Raw genomic sequence first — 26,273 nt, 5'->3', positions numbered from 1 at the left:
AGTTAATGTTTTTCATGAAAGGGGAAAAATGTCCCACTTTCAACATCTGATATGTGTTCTATGTTCTGTTGTGAATAAAATATGGGTTTATGAGATTTGCAAATCATTGCATTTTGTTTTTATTTGCATTTATTTACATTTTACACAGCGTCCCAACTTGTATATTTGTGGGTTGTATATTTGTAAGCTGTATGGTGTGTATTAAAGGTGAAAAGTGAGCTATGCATGCAGCAAATTAATGTTATTTCATTACCACACAAGAAAAAATATCATTTATACAGTGCAATATCATTCATCATTTACTAACAGAATAACAGTGATAGACTGGGATTTTCATCCTAAACAAATAACACCATTTTCATTCAAGAAAACAAAAATAACCAACAGAATAATAAATGAAAATGCTGTATTTGTTGTTGCAACACCACATAAACAAGTCCTCGGGGCCTATGGAAAAGAAAGAACTCTTGCATATAATGCTTTTTCACATAACATTTGCATAAGAAGTTAATTTTTTTGAGAAAGTAATTTTTTTGAGAAGTAAGAGTTACTTCAGTCTTTAACCTACTGAACACCAGAATGTTATTATCATAGCTATGATTTCAACAGGCATGTAGATTTGGATTTCATCCTTGTGTGGTTTGGACTTCAGTGACAGAAGTTACGTAGTATGTAGTCACACAGCTACCACACAGCAACTTCCTGTATTTTTGCCTTACCTGAAAAGAAACATCAAACAGTGTCAGAATGCAAGTACAATCAGGACAAAATTAGATCAAATAAGCATTGGTCTTCCTGCAGGATTGTCCATGCTTGACTACAAGAGATCCTGAACTACACAAAAGACACAACTGTGCAGAACCCATGAGGCTAATATGTGCCCATATGTGCTATAATAATATTAGACTGCATGTCTTGAACGTTGTCACAGATGTCATGATAAACGTCATACAGTTTTGTCTGGTTTCAGTATGGTGGGTAGTGCGGTGATGGCTAACCTCTTTACTGAGGACACAGTGGACGATAAAGATGAAAGTGCCCTGCTGAGAGTTGAGGATCAAGAAGATAATCTCTAGCGCCTCACTGTTGGCCGTGAAGACACCCAGTATCCAGGGGCAACCGAAGATGACAAACTGGGCCATGGTTTTAAAGAAAATAGTCCTACAAAGAGAAAAAAGAGAGGATGGACATTCTGCTGATGTTTGTGTCTGTTTGGAGTAGAAGTTTAGGGTTTTCTTTTTTTTTTCTTTCTATTTGTTTTGGAATATGGTCCAAAAGTTTGATTGACTAAGTATCTAAAAATTGCAAAACTTTATGGTAACATTTCAGTTTAGGTTCGCATTATAATGCCTTTATAATGATATTAAGACTTATCAAGGCAGTAGTTGGTAATTAACTGGAAATTCATTACTAACTGGAATTAATTAAATAAAGTCACATTTCTTCACAAGATCTTAAGAAAATGATGTCTTTATCCCTGGGGAACCAGTGTTTGCAATGTTGTGATAATGACATAAATAACTCAACAATTAATAACATAACAATTATTAACTCTGTACCATGAGAAAATACAGTAAATGAAATTGCCATGTCTATGTTTTTTAGACTTGGAATTCTTACTGTTTAAGTGTAATCTTGCAGTCAGAGTTATCAAATATCATATGGGACAGAATTCGTTTTTATAGAGTCAAAGGTATTTTAGATCAAATCTCAAATTATAAGCTATAGTATGTTAATAATGCTTTATTGAAATGTAATAATATATAGCATATACCATCAGAAATAGATACATTTCATCAGTTCATAATTCAGATTGACATCTGCCTGTAACGTCAGACTTCATAATAATAATAATAATAATCTTACATACTATTTATATATAAAAAAAAAAAAAAAATCTAAATGCTTATTTAATAGACCAAAAAAGACCATAACATAATTTAAGATGTACGGCTTGTGTTACCTGGTTTGTTTTATCTGTGAAACTTGACTGTTCAGGCGAGCCAGAGAAGATCGCAGACTGATAGCAATCAAACTGAAAAGGATCATGTTGGACTGTAAATGTAAAGAAAACTAGGTTATGCTTAGGTTTAACTGTTTCAACAGCTAATTTGTTAGTAATTTGAGAACACAGTGTTCGCTGATTTGACCCCTTCAATGCCCACCCATGGGCCCAAGGTTTTACTATACACTTTTATAACCTAAGAATAGTTCAACCAGTTTGCATTGAAGTCACTTTAGTTACTGAATAATAAGCATTAGTATGTAATAAACCTGGCATTTAAGGGGTTAACTGTGACTGTAATGGGTGGTTCCATGTGTACTTACTGCAAGGATGAAAAAAACAGGGCCCAGAAAACTCCAGTTGAAACCTTTGCTTGTCGTAAGCCAGCATCTAAAGAGAGCAAAGGGGTTGATCAATACTTGACTAGTTGTAATGGGGAGATTTTTACTTTGCTTAAATATTATAGAAGTTAATTGCTTGTACTTTTTGCTCAGTTATATTTCCAAAAGGATGTTTTTACTCCTTTTGTTTTCATTTAGACATTCAAAGTACTCATGACAAAACTCAGATCAGGAGATTTTTCTCCTTTTCTCTGACAAATTTGTGTACATTTGGATGTATTGCTTTGGTAAAACATTCAAGCAAATTCATATTCAGTGTAAAACAAAACAACTATGATAATTGTCTTTGTGTGAGGACCAGTACCAACAATTAGTCACCACTACACCACATCTGTAATGTCCGGCTAGGCCACTTTCGGCCACTAGGAGGGGCAGGAGAGCCAAGAATAAGTAATTAGGGCTGAGCAGCAGCAGCTGTGGGCACCCTATTTAAGGGGTGATCACATGCTGCTTGCCGCTCAGTCTTGAGTTCACGCTGCTATGTTCAGGCTGCTCTGTCTCAGCCGGTAATCTTGGTATCTGTTTCAAGGCTTTGCATTTCTCTAGTTGTTCTCCAGTGTAAGTATATAAAAAAAATCTCTTAAACGTTTCTCACCCTCCATGCTTAAGGAGAAGTGAGGGTGAGATCAAAGAAGGAAGTTGACATCACACACCACCAAAAAGAAAACTTTGAATCCTTCTGCTATGTGTTTTTACATAGCCGAGTATGTTTAAATGCAGTTATTTTTTTACTTTCGCTGAAGTGTATTCTTGGCTCCACACGTCCACCCTTAACTGAGTAAGACTTTGATAAAGTACTCATACTCAAGTACTTAAAAGTAGAATTTCAACTAGAATTTCTCTGTACTTTTTATAGTGCTGCTGATTATTGAAGTGTAACCACCAAACTTCATCTCACAACGCCTAATGAAAATAAATCTGAAGACATTAAATTTGTATTATTCTCCACACTCACTCTTCACTGCTGTATCCGTCAGGTACCACTCCAGCAGACACGCCCACCACAACCAAAGCCACCATATACCCCACAGAAGTTAAAAGCTTCCAGTTAAGCACCTCCTTATGCTTTGATTTAGGACGTGATAGGTTCTTTATAGCGAGGAAGAGCATCAGTGCCTCAATGAACATCCACACAAAAGCAGAGAGGAAGAGGAAGTGCACAATGCCTGCCAGCACTGCACACACCAACTGCAGAAAGAGTGAATTAAATACAGAAATATTATTAGTGCTGCAGTTTCCTGCAACTTTACACTATATTATTACAATATACAACTTATTACTGTTTCCTTAATTTTGATGGTGAACTAGAAATTATTTGTTGATATTTCCTTGTTCTTATTGTACTATATACACTATATGGACAAAAGTATGGGGACACCTACACATTACTCCTACAGAAGCTTTAATGACATTCCATTCTAACTCCATTTGCCTTAATATGGAGTTGGCCCCCCTTTGCAGCTGTAACAGCTTCCACTCTTCTGGGAAGCTTTCTACAAGATTTTGGAGAGTGTCTGTGGGGAATTTTTGTCCGTTCATCCAGTAGAGCATTTATGAAGTGACAAGAGGGTCAAAGGTGTTGGATGGGGTTGAGGTCAGGGCTCTTTCAAGTTTTCATCCATTCAAGTTCTTCCACACCAAACTCACCCAGCCATGACTTTATGGACCTTGCTTTGTGCACTGGGGCTCAGTCATGCTGGAACAGACAAGGCTCTTTGCCAAACGGTTCCCACAAAGTTGGAAGCATACAATAGTCCAAAATGTTTTGGTGCTGAAGCATTAAGATTTCCCTTCACTGGAACTAAGGGTTCTAGACCAACCCCTGAAAAACAACCCCATATCATCATCCCTCCTCCACCAAACTTTACAGCGGTCAGACAGATAATGTTCTCTTGGCATTCGCCAAACCCAGCCTCGTTTATCAGACTGACCAATAGAGAAGCGTAATTCATCACTTTACAGAATATGTTTCCACTGCTTCAGTGGCTGTGTGCTTTACCCCACTCCCCCACGACCCTTGACTCTGTGCAGTTCTTTTGCTGATGTTGCTTCCAGAGGCTATTTGGAACTCTTTAGTGAGTGATTCAACAGAGTATGGGCACTGTGGGTTTCAGCACTCAGCAGCCCCACTCTGTCAGTTTGCGTGGTCTACCACTTCGTGGCTGAGCTGTTGTTGCTGTTGTTGAAGAGGCAAGTCTAACAGGAAATTTCACAAACTTACTTGTGGCAGAGGTGGCATCCTGTGACAGTGCCATGTTTCAAGTCACTAAGCTCATCAGTGCGAGCCTCTACTGTCAGTGTTTGTCTATTGAGATTGCAAATTTTGAGATTGTTAAATTTATTAAAATATTTTGTTGTCTGTGAACAAACCCAGACACGAGAGCTCTTGAGGAGCTCAGGTTGATAAATCACTTCAGATAAAGTGTAGGATACTAAGTCAATTCTTGGAACAGCAATGCATTTTATTTCACTGTTTAATGTATATAATTTCTATTCTCTTTCATCTTTTTGTAATAACTGAAACTGTGTTTTGCATAAAAAATACATTTCTTTCAAAGTCAAATGTTTTATAGTATGTATGTATTTGTGAAAAAAAAAAACAGTTCATCATATATGAAAAGATGCTTATCTGAAAATCATGTGATCACATTATTCACATGTTAAGTGTTTGCATGATCATGTATTTTTCAGACACTTCACATGTGGAATATGTAATGTTTTTGTAAAGGCATTCGCTAACAAGTTCGTCTATGTTAGGTTAGCATTACACATACAGTACTGTATTTCATTTCATCACTAAGTTTAGCTTAAACACAGACAATTTAAGCTTGTTAGACTTTCAAATCATATGCTTTATTCCTGTGTTGCATTTTTACATTGTATCCATCATAAATGTTAAAACCTAAAGCCTAACTCTCGTGGGGAAGCTTATTAGCCCATGGTCATCTGCTGGGCTGGTCATCCCAGGCCTTTGCAAGCCATTTTTAATTCTTCAATTTAAAATACAAACTATTGTCACCTTCTGCTGTTCAGCTTTATTCTTTTATATGGGTGCATTAAGTCTGCATGTCTACCATCAGTAGTAGTTTGGGGTTGTGTGCAAAAGTGCAAGCTTTCACAGGGAAGCAAGAGGCATTGGTGAGATGATGAAAGGAAAAGTTCTTTGACATTAGATTGGAGCGTCTGGGCCCTAACCTTTCCTTTAACCTTAACCTATACCCAAAACCTAAACTTACCCTAACACTCATTCTAAACATAGCACTGACCTTAACACTCACTCCGACTCAAAACTCAAACCTATTCTTAACATTCACTGTAAACCCTGTCCGTAACCTCAACTCTACACGTAACCTATACTGGGAAAATAAAATGGAACCTAACCAAATATTTGGAAAAAATCATTTATAAACAGATTTCATGACTAGATGTGAGTATCTGTAAAAATAATAACCCTTACATGGTCTGTAGTTCATAGATATTCACCCAATGAAGCTACAAATATGCAATAATTTCCTGTGGAGGGTGTGTGTAGGTAACGACGCTCACCTGGTATTTTTTCTTCACTAATGTTTGTGTGAGCAGGAAGAGAAGGTGGCCCAATAACAGGCTTATACACAGGTTGATTCGAGCCGCGTTGATCACTCTCGGGTTCTTCCGACAGAGGGCAAAAGTCAACAGAGCCAATCCCAGGAACACCAGCCCAAATGACACGACCACCATGTTGATCACTTTAAAGCGATGTTCACTCTGAAATTCCTATTCAATAGGAAATCTATAGTCCAATTAAGCAAAAACTTACAAAAGATAGCTTTTCTCAGACTTATAGAGTGTCAGACATGCATGCCTTAGTTCTAAAACAATTATATAGTAAGACAGCTTTCTGCACTTGAGTTATCAGATATGGATACACTTATTCTTATAAAGTAACATAGATATCCATACCTGAGTTCTACCACACTTTTATAGTAACATACACCTATCAGGCATAACATTATGACCTTGTTTCTATGCTCATTGTCCATTTTATCAGCTCCACTTACTATATAGGTGCACTTTGTAGTTCTACAGTTACAGACTGTAGTCCATCTGTTTCTCTGCATACTTTGTTAGCCCCCTTTTACCCTGTTCTTCAGTGGTCAGGACCCCCACGGACCCTCACAGAGCAGGTACTATTTGGGTGGTAGATCATTCTCAGCATTGCAGTAACACTGATGTGGTGGTGGTGGTGTGTTAGTGTGTGTTGTGCTGGTACGAGTGGATCAGACACAGCAGTGCTGCTGGAGTTTTTAAACACTGTGTCCACTCAATGTCCACAATTAGATACTCCTACCTTGTCGGTCCACCTTGTAGATGCAAAGTCAGAGATGATAGCTCATCTGCTGCTGCACAGTTTGGTCATCGTCTAGTCCTCCATCAGCGGTCACAGGACGCACAGGATGCTGTGGTCACAGGACGCAATGGTCACAGGACGCACAGGACGCTGTTGGCTTGATATTTTTGGTTGGTGGACTATTCTCAGTCCAGCAGCGACACTGAGGCACTGCTGTGTCTGATCCACACAGACCAACTCAACACACACGAACACACCACCACCACCACATCAGTGTTACTGTAGTGCTAGGAATGATCTACCACCCAAATAGTACCTGCTCTGTGAGGGTCCATGGGGGTCCTGACCACTGAAGAACAGGGTGAAAGGAGGCTAACAAAGTATGCAGAGAAACAGATGGACTACAGTCTGTAACTGTAGAACTACAAAGTGCACCTATATAGTAAGTGGAGCTGATAAAATGGAAAATGAGCATAGAAATAAGGAGGTGGTCATAATGTTATGCCTTATCGGTGTAGATATCCATACCTGAGTTCTACAATTTACACAGTAACATAGATACTTGCACATACTACCAACATAGGTTCAAAGTAATGTACATTATATATAACTGACTCTCTCTCTCTCTCTCTCTCTCTCTCTCTCTCTTATATAATATATATATATATATATATATATATATATATATATATATATATATATATATATATACACACACACACACACACATTATGATTTGTTATTAGACCAGGAAGCTTTTCACTGTGGTAGCAGTGTTTGACTAGGTGGTGAGCTGGGACATTTTTCACTGGAGTAGGGGAATCTGATTAGGGCGGTGTTCTCTGTGTTGTCACATGACCATATACACTATCTTGTTGTAAACTTGATGTTTTGGTAAGATTTATGGTCCATATCCAGAGTAAATCTTCTCTGATTACCTGACGTGGGTTGATCTGCATGATAAGAGCGAAAGTTGATAGGTGAGTACTGGAGCACACAGTATGGCTGCTGTTGGTCTTTATACGTGCACAGCCATCTGTGACCCAATCAGTTTCATTCCAGTACACACAGGAATGTACATAATTGGGATTCAACTCCTGAACAAGAGACAAAGGGAAAAACATGATAAAAAATAACATCAATTTTTTAAAAATGTATATGTTAAAAATGCTAAAAAATATATGAAATCAGTTTAAATGTAAAAATGTTATCAAGCAAGCAGAAAGCACAACTGGTTGTTTAAACCACTGTGACTGCTTAGATGATTAACCCATCTTTTCATAACATTATTTGTTTTTGAATTGTATCATATTTCTTGGCATAATATGGATTTCTAGTCTAAAATGCAACATACAAACCATTAAAGCCATCATTTGGGTGAGATTAAAATGCAGCTCCAAACTTACTGGATCTTAGATTTTATAAAACCATCAAAAAAAAAGAAAAAAAAATACATTTGCCATCACTTTTTATACTACTTATGTCTTTTGCTTAGTGTAAGCTGATAGGTTTGGAGCTTTGCTGTGCTAAACTTTGGGCAAGATACACTGAGCCTTTTGCACCAGTTTCAGCCACAAAAAAGGATGCGTCCTGCTCACATGCTGTGTACAGACCTGGCACCTGTTTTGTTTATTCTTTTAAGGTAAGTTAACTCATCTTCTACAGAGAACACATTTAAATGTGACATTTTTCTGCAAATTTGACTGTGCAATTTCAACTTATTTGCTGAGTTTAACATATTGAAACCAAAAAATGAAAAAAAAGTGTTAAATACAGGTCACATTTTATATTGTTTTACATTATTACATTTCAAGTTCAGCAAATAAACTGTGTTCTCAGTAGAGAGTGTGTTATTATTTTTTTTTTCTTAAATAAAAATGGAGGCGCTCAAATTTTTGCATATGACTGTATAATAAAAATGTTTTCACAGATGTTGTTTGATATCCTGTAAACATTTGCATGAAAATAGAACTGAATGCATAGTTTTGTTCTCTAAACAAGATATTCAGTTTATAGTTACTGACGTGAAGTGAAAAAAGAGAACCATTTTGTATGTTTTTACTATTTCAGAAGAGAACCATTAATGCATAGGTCCAAATAAGCGTGTTCAGAACTATAATCAGATGCTGTCAGTTCATCTAAATAGAAAGGAATAACTCACTTCAAGATGCTTCAGGGTGAAATTGACTGGTTTGTCGAGGCTTCTGTTGTTGGTTTTTGGGAGCGTGGCTGAAACCACAGCAGACATGATGCGTTTTGTTGTGTTGGATGTATTGGCACTGAACAGGCTGGAATTCAACATGTTGGTGTAGCTCATGAAGGCTACAGCAGCGTGCCCTAAAACACAGATTAAATACCATACAATCACTATACAATGACATGTTTTCTTTCGTTGCATCTTTTTTTAGGCATTTCTAAAACTGCAGTTACAATATATGGAAAAAGTGTGGCCACTAGTAACCATGCAAGACCTTTATGTATAAATTCTCAGACTGCTGCATGTTATTAATTTTAATTATTGGATTTTTAGTTTCTAGTGTGATCAGATTTTCATTTGTCACAACAACAGATAACAAATAACACAAACCATTATATAGTTTTTCATTCATTTCTTGAGCAAAGTGATCTAACATTTAATGTCTGTTGGCAAATATAAGTGATCCTCTGTTTTCAGTAACAGTTGTGACCACCTTGGGTAGCAATGAATTGTCTTCTGCTTTGACCATTCTTTCTTGATTAACTGGTGTTTTTAGGGTTATTGTCATTCTGCAGGACTCAGTTCATGGATGGATGCCCAAACATTCTCCTGTAGAATGTCTTGACACAAATCAAATGATGGCAAGCTGTCACAGTCCAATAGCAGCAGAACAGCCCCAGTCCATGATACTGCCGCCACGGTCCTAAGTATTCCCTTTACCAAAGTGATACCTCTTGCGATTATCATACTTATGCCAACCAACCAAAGTAATATAGATCACTTTGTTCAGTAAATGAATGAAAAACCCAAAACTTACTTATCGCTGCTGTCGGAACAAAACCTTGTATCTCCATTTTTGTCATTTTTCAGTTTTTGACATAATTTGTCTATTGTCCTTTACATTGTGTGTAAATTTCATGATGAATGGACCAAAAGAAATGTCCCAAAAAGACTTGAAAAAATGTCTGTTGCCATTGAGTAGGTTTTTCCTTCTCCTGTAAAGTTACTGTTTTGGAGATGCAAGGTTTTGTTCTAACAGCAGCGTTATTTATTTCAGTTCTCTTTTCCTATTGTTATGAGTAAACTGAAGATGTAATCACATTGTAGGTCACTTTTATCCCAAAATTCACATAATTAAAAAGGGTTCACAAACTTTCAAGCAGCACTGTACCTAAGAGGAAGACAATAATACAGGTTGGTACCAATGTCACTAACACTGATCATACCTTGATTCATTTTCTTTCTAGAAATCCCATTCAGATCAATGTCCATTTTAGCATGTGGTGTGTGAAGCTGAAGCATTTCCTTCAAGGATGAATTTTGTCCAACTACAAAAACACGAACCTCTAACAAAGAAACATAATGCAGGTAAGTGGGTTCATATACAAATATGTGTGTTGATGAGCAGCACAATACAATGCATGCCTATGTGGTTACCTATATTTTTAAGGGAGATGCTAACAGAAGAGTTGGTCTCTACTGTCTTCACCAAAGTAGACACCAGTTTCTCAGTGGCATTCAGCATTCTATTGAAAGAGAAAACTAGTCCATCTCGGTTAGTTTTTCCAGTAATGAGACTGTTTTGTTGAGTGATAAGGTAATTCAGTGTGTCCTCCACATCCTGTTCAACAATAAGAAAGAAGCTGAAGTGTATATACGAAAGCCAAATGCTATTGGCTAAGACATATAGGTCATAAAAGTGTTAAAACAGCATTTAGAGAAACCAGTCAGAAGCATTTGAGTAATAGTTTACTTCTAAATGACCTATTAGGTCCAAAATACTACTTACTTTCTTTGGTAACGCTTGATCTATGATGTCAATCTGACTCAAGAGGTTGTTTGTACAGTCTAGGGTGGCATTAGCCTAGGAAAAAGCAAGTAATATTACACTTTGAACTTTGTACAGTTAGCTATGGCTATTAAGAGATTTGGAGAAGTCAATATGCTTCACAGTAACGTGTCTCCAGACCTTGCAAGCTTCAAGAGTCTTGATAATCAGACCTGAAATGAGAAAGGTGGTTATAAGAATAGGACTTAAAATATTATCCTGGTATAACCAAGAAACCATAATTTCATTTAACTGGAGAACTCTGAGTAAATCTTCAAACGATTTATGAATAGGATGTGAAATTATCTGACACCATGGCTTTTGTCATTATTTAGGAAATGCATTTACTTAGTCATGACTACAGTCCATTTCAAATGACCTCTGACCATCTTAGGGGTGGACAATAAATCAAACATGCCCCTAATTTATGAAGCACTCTAGAAACTGATTGAAGGATTTAATAAAACGTTCCCTGATTAATAATCAATAAACTAAATTTTGGCCAACTTGAGCATTTGGAGATCTCCTAAAAAAGGTAACATTGGGAAACAGGCTATGCATGCATTTGGAATATCACCTCTAAAAGAGGATGAACTCACAAAAAAGAAACTGTACAAATTGCAGCTACAAGTTATGGTTGAAAGGAAGGGAATTGTTGGATGACAGTATAAACTATAGCTGAAGTGAAAACTAATAAAAGGGAATTGTATTAGATGACTAAGATGATATGGAATTTTGTAAAAGGGGTGGGGTGATTACTTCATCACCCCCAAAGGGCAATAAATAGGGATGCCTTGAGATTATCTTTGCATTGTGGTTGCTGGATGATTGGTTGTAGAGCTCTCCGGCTACCCACTTCAGACCAGTTACCCACAACCCAGTCACCGCCACCTGCCTTGGACTGGCTGCCCACTCTACACTGAAGTCTCCTAACTATTACTACCTCCTAACTATTACTACTACTACTATTAATATTAGTAGAATAATAATTTTGTACGTAGTTTGACCAGAGGCAGTATGTAGCACAGAAGAGTTGAAACAGAAGCTCAGAATGCTACTAATGACTGTTAACACTAAATCTTAATCAGATGTCCCTGAGTTTACTATTCTTGATGTGGTGAGAGCTTAAAAGTTCCTGTGAAACTTTTTTTTGACACACGGACATCATAGCTGGGGGGGGGTTAGTGAAACTGAGTTCCAAAGGACCCTATTTGAAGATGGCCCTCAAGTGTCTAGAGCTAAAAGGTTTACTTTCTTGTACAACCTTAAATTTGCCAACATGGACAAAAAGGGACTTCATCTGCATCATCATTTTTTGGCGAAGGAACTAAGGGAGCAGGGTGGCACGGTGGCGCAGTGGGTAGCGCTGTCGCCTCACAGCAAGAATGGCCTGGGTTCGATTCCCGGCCGGGTGACCAGGGTCGTTTCTGTGTGGAGTTTGCATGTTCTCCCCGTGTCTGCGTGGGTGTCCTCCGGGTACTCCGGTTTCCTCCCACAGTCCAAAAACATGCAGTCAGGCTGATTGGATGTGCTAAATTGCCCCTAGGTGTGAGTGTGCGTGTGAACGTGTATGTCTGTCTGTCTGCCCTGTGATGGACTGGCGACCTGTCCAGGGTGTATCCTGCCTTCCGCCCAATGACAGCTGGGATAGGCTCCAGCACCCCACCGCGACCCAGAAGGATAAGCGGTTTAGATGATGGATGGATGGATGGATGGATGGAACTAAGGGAGCTTAGGCAGTACTCATGTGCCCAAATATGCCCTAAGATAAGTTCTGTGGGTGCACATTTAAAGCTACTTTTTTACATGTTTAAATGTGTTTTTACCTCTCTAAATACATATGAACTGAAAGCAGATGTAGGTCAAAGTTTCCATGTAAATATATAGCTGAAGTTGTAGTAGGTATTTTTGACATTCAACAGATAAAAAAATGAATGATCTTTGAATTAAATAGCCTAAGTTGCATTACCACTAATAGCTATTAGTCTTATTTCCAGTTTTCCTTAAAAAATGGCCAGGCACTGCATGAAACAAGGCAATCACTGAATAAATTTACTTTTGCTTTAGTCATTCAAAAACATTATCCAATACTTATGTAACTATATAAACTGCAGGCCATAGTTAATGAAAAAGTAACTCTTAATGGAGCACAAGTAAACTTCAATACATTTTCATCAAGCAATACATCACTAAATAGAGCATCATTATAACTTGTGTAGTCAGCAGTCATCATGTCAGTATTCACCTTCTGCATTAACCACCCTAAGAAATTTTAAACCCTGGTAAAAAAGCATTCAAATTACCGGGAGTAGAAGAAGGTGGAGAAGCTGTTGTCCCAGCTGAGGTTTGTTCAGGGATCCCTACAGGAGTTAGGAAAAGTAGTCTGTTAGGTCTTCTCTCTTGTATTAGTAGCCTAACCCAACTATTTCAATGAAAGCTTGTGAAATAACCTGAAGTACACTATATTGCCAAAAGTATTCGCTTGTCTGCCTTCACACGCATATGAACTTGAGTGACATCTCATTCTTAATCCAGGGTTTAATATGATGTCAGCCACCCTTTGCAGCTATAACAGCTTCAACTCTTCTGGGCAAGGCTTTCCACAAGGTTTAAGAGTGTGTTTATGGAAATTTTGGCCATTTTCCAGAAGCACATTTGTGTGGTCAGACACTGATGTTGGATGAGAAGGCCTGGCTCGCAATCTCTGCTCTTATTCATCCCAACGGTGTTCTGTCGGGTTGAGGTCAGGACCCTGTGCAGGCCAGTCAAGTTCTTCCACACCAAACTCGCTCATCCATGTCTTTATGGACCTTGTTTTGTGCACAGGTGCGCAGTCACAATGTTGAGAGCGCAAAATTGTCCAAAATCTCTTGGTCTGCTGAAGCATTAAGAGTTCCTTTCACTGGAACTAAGGGGCCAAGGAGCCCAACTCCTGAAAAACAACCCCACACCATAATCCCCCCTCCACCAAACTTTACACTTGGCACAACGCAGTCAGACAAGCACCGTTCTCCTGGCAACCGCCAAACCCAGACTTGTCCATCGGATTGCCAGATGGAGAAGCATGATTTGTCACTCCAGAGAACACGTCTCCACTGCTCTAGAGTCCAGTGGCGGCGCTTTACACCGCTGCATTCTATGCTTTGCATTGCACTTGGTGATGTAAAGCTTGGATGCAGCTGCTCGGCCATGGAAACTCATTCCATGAAGCTCTCTACGCTGTTCTTGAGCAAATCTGAAGGCCACATGAAGTTTGGAGGTCTGTAGCGATTGACTCTGCAGAAAGTTGGTGACCTCTGCACACTATGCGCCTCAGCATCCGCTGACCCCGCTCTGTCATTTTACGTGGCCTACCACTTCGTGGCGGAGTTGCTGTCGTTCCCAGTCACTTCCACTTTGTTATAATACCACAGACAGTTGACTGTGGAATATTTCATAGTGAGGAAATTTCACGACTGGACTTGTTGCACAGGTGGCATCCTATCACAGTACCACGCTGGAACTCATTGAGCTCCTGAGAGCGACCCATTCTTTCACTAATGTTTGTATAAGCAGTTTGCATGCCTAGGTGCTTGGTTTTATACACCTGTGGCCATGGAAGTGATTGGAACACCTGAATTCAATTATTTAGATGGGTGAGTGAATACTTTTGGCAATACAGTGTACCTGCTAAAGCAAAAGTCATTTGTCCTGTTGTATCTATTCGTTTTATTAGCTGGTACATGACCAATGAGGATTTCTTTCACAGTGGGATCCCAACCTTTGTATGACATATTTGCATAATGCATGCTGGGTATTGTAGCAACAGAGCACTTGGATAAAAACACAAATGCCACTTTAAGAAATCATTTGAAAATTTCTTATGTTTATGTATTGTTATTGTGTTGCTGTCACTTGACAATAAGCTCCATTGTGACTATTTGTTTTAGTTTTAGTGTTTGAGAGATATTCAGACTTTATCTATCAGGTGTGAATGTGAAAGAGATAGAATTCAGCAGTTTACCTTTAACAGTGAGGCTGAAGTTCCTGTACTGATTCTGGTTTATCCAGCATGAATATGTTCCTCCGTCCTCTTCAGTCAGGTCTGAGATCAGTACAGAGAGATTTCCTGGAGAGTTCTGGTTAAACGTCTGAACTCGACCGCTGTAGCGCTGAAGGAGATCTTCATGGTTTGGTGTTCTCCACTGAACTCTCTCAGCTCTGTCCTGCAGGTCAGTGCAGGTGCAGGACAGAAGAACAGACCCTCCTGAGGATCTACTGACTGGAACAGTCTGTTTATTCTCTGACAGAGCGCAGCCTAAAACAACAACACACACTCTTTAACTGACCGTCATTCTTCATACATTTACAAAAGACATTTATATTCTCAGATTGAGAATATAATCAGAAAAAGGCCAGGCTCAACTTTTAAATCTACCAAATCCATTAATCTGTCAACAATTATTTTGTTTGATTAGTGCTTTTAGAACAGATAATCACGAATTCAGTTTCATTCAAATTCACTGTAATGTTGAAATAGAATAAAAATTATTTAAATGGGATAATATTTTATCATTTAAATGTTCTGGTTTGTGTGTAACAATTTTACAACTAAAATTATGTAAAGTGCTAAACTATATATGTGTGTGTGTGTGTGTGTTTGTGTGTATATATATATATATATATATATATATATATATATATAATCATTATTGTTATTATTAGTAATTAGTAGTAGTAGTACTAGAAGTACTAGTTGTGGTAGTAGTAATAGTAGTACTTTTGGTAGTAGTGGTATTAGTAGTGGTAGTAGTAATATAGTGTCACACCTCCCTCCGGCTCCACTGATACCACCTCCAAAACTCCAACTCCCTGAATTCCAAGGGAGATGTGACTCTTGTGACTGTGGAATTATTGGGGTTCATTTCTTGGGTTTAATCTCTATATACAGAGTCATTAATTAAACATATAATTTAATGTTTCTTGTATTACTCGCTGATTAAAAAGAAGCCATTTACAGCAACTTATCTTTGGTGTGGATGTTTCATGTCTATGGGCTTGAGACCTCTGACCCCAGGTTGAGCTGTCTCCTTTAGAGAGGAAGGTTCTCTCTAGGCATGTATTTCCTGAAGCAGTTTTGGTAATGCTTGCCACTGCCATGTAAATTCTTGGTATCAGAAGCTGCAATATATCTTGCATTTCTCACATTGTACCTGACAATTACTTGTAAGTAGTACATATTTAGTAATTAAATACTACCATAAAATAAAGTGCTACCCTATTTTGTCCTGTTGGTCTGGTGCCCCTCTTACAACCTCATTTCCAAAAAAGTTAGGATGCTGTGCAAAATGTCAAATGTTGAAGTTGAGAAATTACTTTGTTTTTTGAAAAATATATACCCATTTTGATTTTGATGCCAGCAGCATGTTTCAAAAAAGTTGGGAGAGGGCAACAAAAGACTGGTAAAGTGTGTAATGTTAACATCTGGTGGAACTCACAACTAATTAAGTTAATTGGCAAAAGGTTCAGTAACATGATTGGGTATAAAAAGAGCATCTCAGTCTTTCAGAAGTGAAGATGGGAGGGGTCATCACTCTGTGAAAGACTGCACAGGCAAAAGGTGCAGCAATTCAAGACAAATGTTTCTCAATTTAAAAGAGCAATGAACTTGGGGATTTTATCATTTATGGTACATAACATCATTAAAAGATTCAGACAATCCGGGGAAATCTCTGTATTCCAGGGACAAGGCTGGAGACCAACATGGATCTTCAGGCCCTCAGGCAGCACTGCATTAAAAACGAATACAATTTTGTACTGTATGGACTAAACACCATGTCTGTGAACACACATATGGCATGCGCCCATCCCCTGGGCCCTATGGTGGCTGTGAGAGCAAGCTGGAAGGTGGGGCCAGAACTACAAGCGACGACAAAGCCCAGTGATGATGACGGGGAGAGATCTGCGAGTGAGTAGCGGATAGCGTGTGAATCCCTAACACCGCCAAAGGATGTGAGTGACGGCGAGAGGAGGATGTCAGCTGGCAGAAAGAGGACACGCTGATGATGGCCATGAGAGGCCCACGAGGCAGGATGAGAGTCCCCTGGCCCCACAGCCCAGTCCCTGAACCCTACCTCCAGTGTCCCTCCTAAGCCCGGGGTAGCACAAGTCGTGCTACAACATACAAATGCAAGTTAAAACTCTAATAAGCTTGGGCCCAGAGAAGTAAAGATAGACTGAGGCAAAGTGAAAAAGTGTGCAATTCTTTGAAATGTTATTTCTTTTCGGAAATCATGGATGCTGTATCCTCTGGACTAAAGAAGAGAGGGACCATTCGGCTTGTTGTTCAGCGCACAGTTCAAAAGCTAGCATCTGTGATAGTATGGGGGTGCATTAGTGCACGTGGCATGAGTGACTTGCACATCTGTGAAGGCACCATTTATGTTGAACAATATATACAGGTTATTGTACTTTAAAACAGGTAATCACAATTCAATTTCATTCAAAGCTAAAATTTTGAAATAGAATAAAAATCAAGCGGGATTATCTTCTGATTTTCTGATTTCTATGTAATAATTTTACAATTAAAACTGTTTATCATCATCATCATCATCATCATCATCATCACTTTTATTTATATAGCGCCTTTCCCATGCTCAAGGATGCTTTACAATCAATACATAATCAACAATACATGACACAGAACACACACACACACACTCCACGGTTCCCACAGCTAGCGGAAGAAATTTCAGTGACCACAGCACAGAGTCACTCAGCTAGCTAGCCCAGAAAGAGTCGTTAGTGGCGGGGGAAAGTCTCATGCTGCAACTACGGTGCATCACACAGAAGGCCGGACTGCGAAGCCTCGAAGACTGAAGATGTTCTTCGCCACAAAGGGGTAGCATTTTCCTGCAGCCGAACACCACCAGTCCAGGCAGCCTCATAGCTGCAATGCAGCGTTACCCAAGCGGCCGACCCGAGAGGCCTCATGGCTGCGGCGTAGCGCTGCTCATGCAGCCGAACACTACCGGTCGAGGCAGCCTCACAGCTGTAGTGCAGCATTAACCAAGCAGCCAGGCCAGGTCATGCGATGCCATGTCGATCAGGTCCCCAGTCCAGAGAGCCCCGCAGCCGCGCTGCAGCGTCACCCAAACAGCCAGTCCAACAAGCCCCCGAGCCACAGTTGGAAAACCGCTCTCAGCCACTATCTTAGTGGATATGATGGCAAACTTCTCAGGCAAACATCAAAACAAACAATACAAAGCTAACAGAAAACCAATGTAAAGCGGCAGCCATATTGCGCCAGTGTACTTACAGCGGAACGCGCGCGCACACACACACACACACACCAACACATACAGGTGCTAAACTAATAGTGTTGTATAAATAATCTTTACAGTTGTTATTATTATTATTATTATTATTGTTGTTGTTATTATTATTATTAGTAGTAGTAGTAGTAGTAGTAGTAATAGTACTAGTAGTAATATTGTCACACCTCCCTGCTACTTCGACACCGATTTGTCTCACCTGTTCTCAACTTTATTTAAACTGTTTTGTTTGCTTTGCTTCTTGCTTCAGTTATCTGAATATACCAAGCATTTCTTTCTCCTTTCTGTTTATTAGATGTTTACCTGATTCTGTTTTTGCCTTTGCCATTTGCTTAGTTTACTGCTTTTTACTGAATTGTGCTTTAACTATTCTGTGTGTATCTCTTGGTTTTTGATCGCTTAGTTTTGTCTCTTTTGCATTAAAGCCTCAAAGATTGTTTGTAACCCGAGCTTCCGAGTTCTTCTAACCGATTACATATTGCTACTGTCGTTTTTTTCTGAAATGGACATCTATAGTCAGGTTAAATTTTGGGCATACCTTGTCAAATGTTATAATTTCTGTGTGAAGATTTTCTGAGATTTCCCTACTAAATTGTCCAGTTTATACATTATTGTCCAAATCATGCAGTCTGACTGCCATTGTATTCCACAGTTACTGTTACTGTTCTCTTCAGTCTTACAGAGAGAAGCTTCTGGAAACAGATTTGGTGCTGAGTCAGTTACACTGGTGCAGTGTGATCAATAAAAATTAAACTGTATAATGATTTGACTGGCTGACCTTTGACCTGTAGCATGATATGTGGCATGTCTCCCTCATCAGCTCTGCAGGTGTAGAATCCAGCATCCTCTTTAGTCAGATCTGAGATGAGGAGAGAGAAATTTCTGGAATGTGTTTGGTCGAATATCCAAATTCTGCCTCTGCAGGATTCTCTGTCATTACACACTGCAGTCTGATCTCCAGTCTCTGTCTCTGAGAATCTCCATGTGTCTCTATCAGGGTTGATCTGCTCTGCAGGACAGGGGCAGGGCAGCAGAACAGACTCTCCTGGAGATCTGATGAAAGTTCTCTCACTGTCAATCAGCAGGGTGCAGCCTGCAGACCCACAAATACAGACAGACACATCACCAACACATCACCATCTTTCACCAGCTAACAACACAGTAAACAGTTCTGTCAGTAACCTTTGACCTCTGTTAATATCAGCTGGACATGAACCTATTATATCGGTTATCTGGTGTAATCACATTTTATTCTATATTACATTATTATATCACATGGAAAAAAAGTTTGAAAGCTATTAGAAAACTAGCAACAAAGTGTTTATTGATGCTTGACTATGTAAAAAAAGAAATTGATTAAAAAATATTTTTACAAAACTTAACATTGATCCTGGCTCGAACCTTAACCTCATCCCAAAACATAGCCGTAACCCTCACTCTGGCCCTAATCCTACTAATCCTAACCTCAACCCAAAACCTAACCTCAACCCACATCCTGGCCCTTATCCTAACCATGACCTTAACCTCAACACAAAAGCTAATCCTAACCCTGATCCTGGTCCTAATCCTAACCCTAGTCTTAACCAAAACTTAATCCAGTTAAACTCCAGGTACAGAATGGTGTCAGCAGTGTGTGTATAACAGCTTGTTGAGGATGTTGAGATGGTCTGTATTAAACCTGTTACACATTCAGTTCCTCTCAGGTTAAACATCTACAGATATGAACTTGGACACCAAATAAAATGATAAACTGAATTTAACAGAATATAAACACATTTTATTCATGCAGTCAGTCTTTATAACCTACTGAATGTATTCACTGCTGCCACATCATTGATATGTTGTTAATATGTTCCTGAAAGTCTGTCGAGTGTTTATTTCATATAAAAACGGCTGCTCAAAATAAAGTGCCACCAAAATCACTACAATGGAAAACTGTGAAATGCAAAGCACACATGGACATTACTTTTCCATAGCGATGTGCAGAATTCATGCCAAAATGAAAAGCAAAACTTCTATTATATTCTCACCAAAACATTTTCAAGATTTGAATTTGCATTTCTTTCTTTAAAGGCAAACTTGTGTGCATTGCATTGCACTTTTTGTACTGTTAAGGTTCAATTCAGAAACAAATTCACCGTTTTGTTTTAATTTCATCATTATTTTGAAGAGTAGACTTGTTTAAGGTGTGGATACACAGACATAGATACTGTGAGACATAAGACAAATGTTCTATTTGTCAGTATATTTATGAATATGTAGGATACAAAACACAGAAGAACACAGGATTGGTTCCTGACTTCTCACTGCACTCCAGCCAGTATCGACAAAACTGGATCAACATGTTGCCCAGTGTTGAGCTTCTGTTTAACCGTTTCAGTGACTTGAGAGTCTTTTGAGATCTATAAGAGAGGCCAGAACTGGAGCCTGTATAAATATAAAGCAGCACTGAACGGAACATTTAAAGAACCAGCTTTGATCAGTTTCAGACAAGAACACAGTCAATCCTTAGAAAAGGAGATCAGACAGAGAGGAGAAAGAGCCAATAAAGACATGATAATAACAACATATCTAGAACCTGAACTTTTCTACATTTCACTGCTCACAGTTTACTGTCTACAGTTCACCATAGTAAAGGAGTGAGAAAGTTAAGCACTAAGCAACAAAAGGCCCTGTGTTAGTGCGATGTTATCTTGGGGAAGCGTGTTCTTAGGCATGACGCAATGCAGAGTAAAAGCCCTTCTCCATGATAAAATCGCAGTAATGAAACTCGAGTGGTTTATTACTTTTATAAAATGATGGACAACATAAAAACTGATAAAATACTAAATTTTTCAGTAAATAATGTAAGTTTTTATTAGTAATAATCGATATAAACAAGTATTCAGCTATGAAATGTAATTACTTTAGAGTACAGTATTGTTGTCAAGCAACCAAGTACTGCTGAATGAGGAGAAGAACACTCGGTCACCCATTACTGTATATTGCAGTCATTTCAAGCAGTTTTTAATTATTGTTGTAAAACAACGAACAAATAATACAACTTTTAATGCAAAATTGTTCTCTTTGTAAGTACTTTTTGGTCAGCAAATTACCGCTGTGATACTCAACAAAAAGTGCACTGTATCGCTGTGGAATTTCAAAACTTACATAGCACACTATTTAGGGAGTACACAGCCATTTGGGATTCAGCCCGGGTTTGATGCACTTCTAACTGAAACATGAACATTTTGTGTTTAAGCCATTGAAGCGACATTCTTTAGACTTTTGCTGTCTTACAGTGAATCATATAGCCCATACTTTAATTCATGTATACTGTATTTTAGAATGGCTTTGAATCAGATTATTTGGACCGGAACCGATTTTATCGATTTTTATAAATGAAGAGTAACTCACACAGTCGTGTAGACTCACCTGAAGATTCCTGCAGCACAGAGTAGAGCAGAAACACACAGAGCCACATCTTTACTGAGAGAACAGAACTGTTCACCTCTCTCTCTCTCTATCTCTGTCTATCTCTCTCTCTGTCTGTCTCTCTCTCTATCTCGCGCTCTCTCTCTCTCTCTCTCTCTCTCTCTCTCTCTCTCTCTCTCTCTCTCTTTCTTTCTTTCTTTCTTTCTCTCTCTCTCTCTCTCTCTCTGCTCCAGCAGTGTCCACTCCGAGAGTGTGAAAAGTGACACAGGCGCTTTTACTCTTCAGCTCACTGACCACATCCTGAGAAAACTTCTGCTTCTCTTTCTGCTGAGAGGCTCCAGAAAAGGAGATTTTGATCATCAAAATGCTTCACTGGACCATCTATACTGACCAACGTACAAAAATAGCATTTGAATACTTTTAAGAATAAATCGATTTTTTTTACCCCATTGCCAGCATGTTATAATTTTGTCAAATTGAGAAATGTCTAGTTGAAGAGTACCTTCCAAAAGGCATTTTAATTTGGTATATGTCCAAAAGTCTGAGACCACAAGGGAAAAATTTTACATGACTTTTTGAGAATTTCTTACTATTTGGTTCAGTATGTACCTCTTTTGCATTGATAACACTTAATCTGCCATGAAATCCACAAGTTTATGTAAAGCCTCTGATGATTAGATTAGATCCTTAGAGTCATCCGAACACAAGCTGTATAAGTTGTCTGATGTATTTTTCGCTGTTACTCTAACAGCAGCCATCGGTTATCATTGGTCAATCTAAATACTTCTGTCAAATGACAGGCTGGTTTAATTTTTTCCTTTTCAGTAGTCAATACTGTACATTAATTGCAAAATCTCATTCTCTGTTCACATTGCACTTATGGTATTGTTTTGCTCTCTGGTGCAGACCAGAAGAGTATGGGTTTACCTTTTGAGTCTTCCTCTCATGTGTTCTTCCTCTTGCTATTAGGGTTTTTTTTTTCTTGCCACTGTCATCCTGGACAATGGTCACTGCGTCTTGGGTCCAGATTTTCTGTAAATCTGCTCTATGACATCACCTGTTGTAAACACCTAAATAAATACATTTTGCTTTGATTTTTTATCTATTATTTTTGGCCAATGTTTTTTTCATTTTTTTCTTGCAGTTAACTGGATATATGCTCATGAACTAAAAGACACTTGAATATCAAAAATAGTCAGAATGCACAGGTTCAAGGTTCAAAGTTTTTTGTCATATGAAACAGTTTTATCATACATGGAATTTATATCTGAAGCACTTTCCCAATCAGGAGTCAAAACAAACAGTATATACCACCAGACACCAATTCCAGACAAGCAGCACTGCATCCAGACTACACACAAAATTACAGAGGTGTGGACTCGACTCACATGACTTGGACTCGAGTCACAAATCTGATGACTTTAGACTCATCTCGAGAAAGTCGAGAAAGACTTGGGACTGAACTTTGACTTCAACATCATTGACTCAGACTCTGACTCAGACTTGAGTGTCATGACTCGGAAAGACTTGAGATCCAAAGTGGAAGAAAAATGGAGACTCTGTCTGCAGACTGGACTCTACACAGTTGATTATTTTTCATATGAATGAATTTGCTTCCTGCCATAAACTGAATGAACAGCAATGTCATCAGATATCTGTTACTGTGCTTAGGCTTATTTTATTTCAGAAGACAAGCCAAGCATTAGAGCTCAAGTTTGGCTCCATAAGCTGGAAACAAGTGAAGCATCAGCAGCATCAATGCGCATATATATATATATATATATATATATATATATGTAATTAAGTTCAGTAATACTTGCAAAATTCTTTTCATATGTAGTGCAATACTCTTCGTGTATACCGGTATGACTGTCATGGTTATCTGTGTACCATAATAATAATAATAATAATAATAATAATAATAATAATATTATAATAATAAAAAAGCTGGAAAGTATAAATAAAAAATATTAATATACAGCCATACATAGCTAATGTGCTGTGACTAAAATGCTATAGTACTGTTAACTTTATTCAGTGTTCATGGCCTTAAATTAGCTGAAGAATGCAGGCTGACCTGTTTAAGACTCAAAGATTAGGACTATTGACTTGGGACTTGACTTGAGACTTGCCTGTACTGACTCAGGACTTGAATTGAGATTAGACTATCTTGACTTGGCACTTGACTCAGGACTTGAGTGTGAAGACTTGTTCCCACCTCAATTTAACAGAGAAAAATGGCAATGTCACTAAAAGGATACAGTGGTAAGACAGCAGGGTGTTGCAAGATGTGAACCAGTGTTGCAGGAAGTTAAGTGATACATTTCTCAATGTTAGGTTGGCAGAGACAGAATTCATTGTAACTTAGAATATGAAATGTGTCACTACATATACCTCATTATGTCTTTTTCTTTGAAACTCTTCTCTAGACATTAAGCATCTTGGCATGCTCTGAATTCAGGTGCACTACCAGCGTTGCTTATTTAATACTGTGTAGCTTTGTGATGATGTTAGGTTATTCACCTTTCCTCAGTAAATACTATGGTGACTTTTAATATGGCAGGCACTTAATTGTATTAATTTAAGCTTCTACTTACCTGGGAGGATCCAGGCAAGGTGGGAGCCAGGTCGCTGGTACCTGTAAAGAAGAAAATATAATGTTAAATATAGCTAGCTTCGCAGTATCATTTCTTAAAGTTAAGTGTGCACGTGTATATATGAAGAAACCCCTAGACTGTGAATAATGGTTTGAGCCCAGAGTTAATGTGGGAGGGGTGACCAGGTTAAAAGGGAAGGGGGACAGTGCAGAGGGGATGTGTTTGTGGAAGGTCTGTTTGGCAGCCTCAGACCCAGTGCAACAGAATTGCTTTAGTTCTGTGTGAGACAAATGGCTGCCAGATGCTGACTGAGTCAGTGGAGTCATTTGGTTACAGCTTTGTTTTTTTTTGTTTATTTTTTCTCGTGAGTGTAAATACTGTGCAAAACCACAATAAACTTCAGAGCACTGTGGAATTGAGACCCTGATGTCCAAGAGTGTTGAATGGGGAGCCTCCAGACAACTTATTGACCACAACACCACCAAAGTGGCGACCACACTTATCACAAGCTTATTTAGTGTTTAGTAGTACACAATAAGTTCCCTGGACTAAAAATTAGTTGCACTCATCATTTGTTCTCTAACACTTGGTAAGGAATTGAATTACCTTAATGGTAGCAGAGTTTTTGTCAAGTGAGTATTACATAAGCCACTAAGGATAGAGTTCCTGTCAATTTTAGCCCACTCTTCAATGAACTTTGAACACACCTCGATGTAGCAATGACATTGATGAGACACTGTCAATGAGGGCAGTGAATTCCTATCTACGCTGCACCCGACCCAAAGTCCATGGCAGTAGCCTGGGACTGATATCCCAACTAGGTATGATCACATGATACTGAGAACAGGTGAAACAGATCAATATTCAGGCGTGGATGAGTGCTGGTGGTTTATGATGGTGGCACCACAATCACATTATCTCCCAGGAAGTTCTGGGAAATGGAGTTCATAAGAGAGTCTGAGCCGGAGGGATGCGTGACAGCGGCCTATATATAGAGATTCCCTGTAGATATATCTACATAGGTTCTCTGTAGAAGATGGTTTAACTTATTTTAATGTTTGCATATAACTGAATATGTGTATATAAGGCATAAAAACACATTGAACATTTTCTCTGAATTAATTTTTCATATTAACAATTTTTGTTATTTTTATAATTTATACAGTAGATTTAAACCACTGATGATGATAATCTCCTACAAAATCTTTTCTCTGAATGAGAAAGAAACAGTAGGTGGCAGCAGTTCAAAGCTTCATTCTTCATACAGGCACAGTTCATGTGTACATGGCCAAAGATTTGGGGACAAATGATCTTGCAGTCTTCTGTGGATGGAACATCTTAGAGGACCTAAGGACACTAAATCTCAGCCTCAGACACTCCACCGACACGTATCAGGAGCATTTCACGTTTAGAATTTTATTGAGTTTTACTGAGCTACATTGTTCAGTGTGATGCTCTATCTATCATTTAAGAATTATCTTTTTGTGGAGATGCTTTTAGGAAACCCAGTCCTGGTCTTTAGGGTCAGGTCAGTGCAGAATCAGAACCGAACAACCACCATACACTTATTACTTCAGCCTGGCATTTTAAGATACACTGTTGTTAAGGGCCATTTTCAGTAGACTCTGCTGCTCTCTGTTACTTTTACAGCATTTATTGCAGCCTATGTTAATAATCACAGCTATAAACTGATAAGGTTCTTACATCAGACTGACCTTTGAGTTTACCTGAAGTGACGTTCTCAGCACTACTCATTCTGCAGAGGATGTATTCTGGGATTATGGAGGAACATAAATTACATTTGGAGAGCAAAATAGTGAGTATGTTATTGCACTGTGTAACAAACCTTTATGTGTATTATGCATATATCACTGAAAATTATGTGCACTGAAAGTCTCTTTGGAGGTGCCATAGTGTAGGGGGGCACTGAAATGCAAGAGAAAGACGTGTAGTTTCATAATGTGGACTGTTACCGTATGGGCATCTTACTAATCTTTAGTGCTTAGAGTAAAGATAGGAATGTAGTGTTTACTGTTTTTTTATGTATTAGAGTAAATGTTGTAAATGTTGTAAAACGAGGACCTATATAATTGGGACGGGGGACTTATGTAACAGACATTTATGCACTCTATATTGGTTGTGGAATGGTTATGTGCAGTTAATGTCCCTTTAGTGGTGCCACAGCACT

At 38.6% G+C, this 26,273-nt stretch overlaps 2 protein-coding genes across 2 annotated transcripts in view; one reads left to right on the top strand and one right to left on the bottom strand.

The window, feature by feature from the left end:
• Positions 1–626: 626 nt before the first annotated feature.
• LOC118822940 (adhesion G protein-coupled receptor E3-like) lies at positions 627–25,840 on the bottom strand. The gene is made up of 19 exons (XM_036592266.1): positions 25,801–25,840; positions 24,086–24,126; positions 21,489–21,498; positions 18,853–19,167; positions 16,592–16,888; positions 14,765–15,058; positions 13,065–13,121; positions 10,903–10,934; positions 10,723–10,797; positions 10,371–10,554; positions 10,160–10,279; positions 8,898–9,073; positions 7,675–7,833; positions 5,953–6,153; positions 3,362–3,594; positions 2,329–2,395; positions 1,964–2,055; positions 999–1,161; positions 627–719 (listed from the first exon to the last, which is right to left on the bottom strand). The coding sequence occupies exons 1-19, from the start codon at positions 25,838–25,840 to the stop codon at positions 627–629; spliced, it is 2,649 nt and encodes an 882-aa protein (XP_036448159.1).
• Positions 25,797–26,273, top strand: part of LOC118822939 — a 47,848-nt gene continuing 47,371 nt past the window's right edge. The window contains exon 1 of the mRNA XM_036592265.1: positions 25,797–25,901. The gene's annotated coding sequence lies outside the window, so the exon portion shown is untranslated. The remainder of the gene's footprint in view (positions 25,902–26,273) is intronic.

The sequence above is a fragment of the Colossoma macropomum genome, unplaced genomic scaffold, assembly GCF_904425465.1.
Source record: "Colossoma macropomum unplaced genomic scaffold, Colossoma_macropomum, whole genome shotgun sequence".
Lineage (NCBI taxonomy): Eukaryota > Metazoa > Chordata > Actinopteri > Characiformes > Serrasalmidae > Colossoma > Colossoma macropomum.
The sequence above is the reverse complement of the archived record's forward strand: the minus strand, read 5'-3'. Positions and strand labels throughout refer to the sequence as shown.

What these genes read in the sequence shown, in the direction of transcription:
- LOC118822940 (XM_036592266.1), bottom strand. Translation starts at nt 25,840, where the DNA reads ATGAGTAGTGCTGAGAACGTCACTTCAGGTAAACTCAAAG. An exon ending in CATCTCCCTTAAAAATATAG is followed by an intron (nt 10,280 to 10,370) that starts GTAACCACATAG and finishes TTTCTTTGTTAG; the next exon opens with AGGTTCGTGTTTTTGTAGTT. An exon ending in TCACAGATAAAACAAACCAG is followed by an intron (nt 1,162 to 1,963) that starts GTAACACAAGCC and finishes TTCTCTTTGTAG; the next exon opens with GACTATTTTCTTTAAAACCA.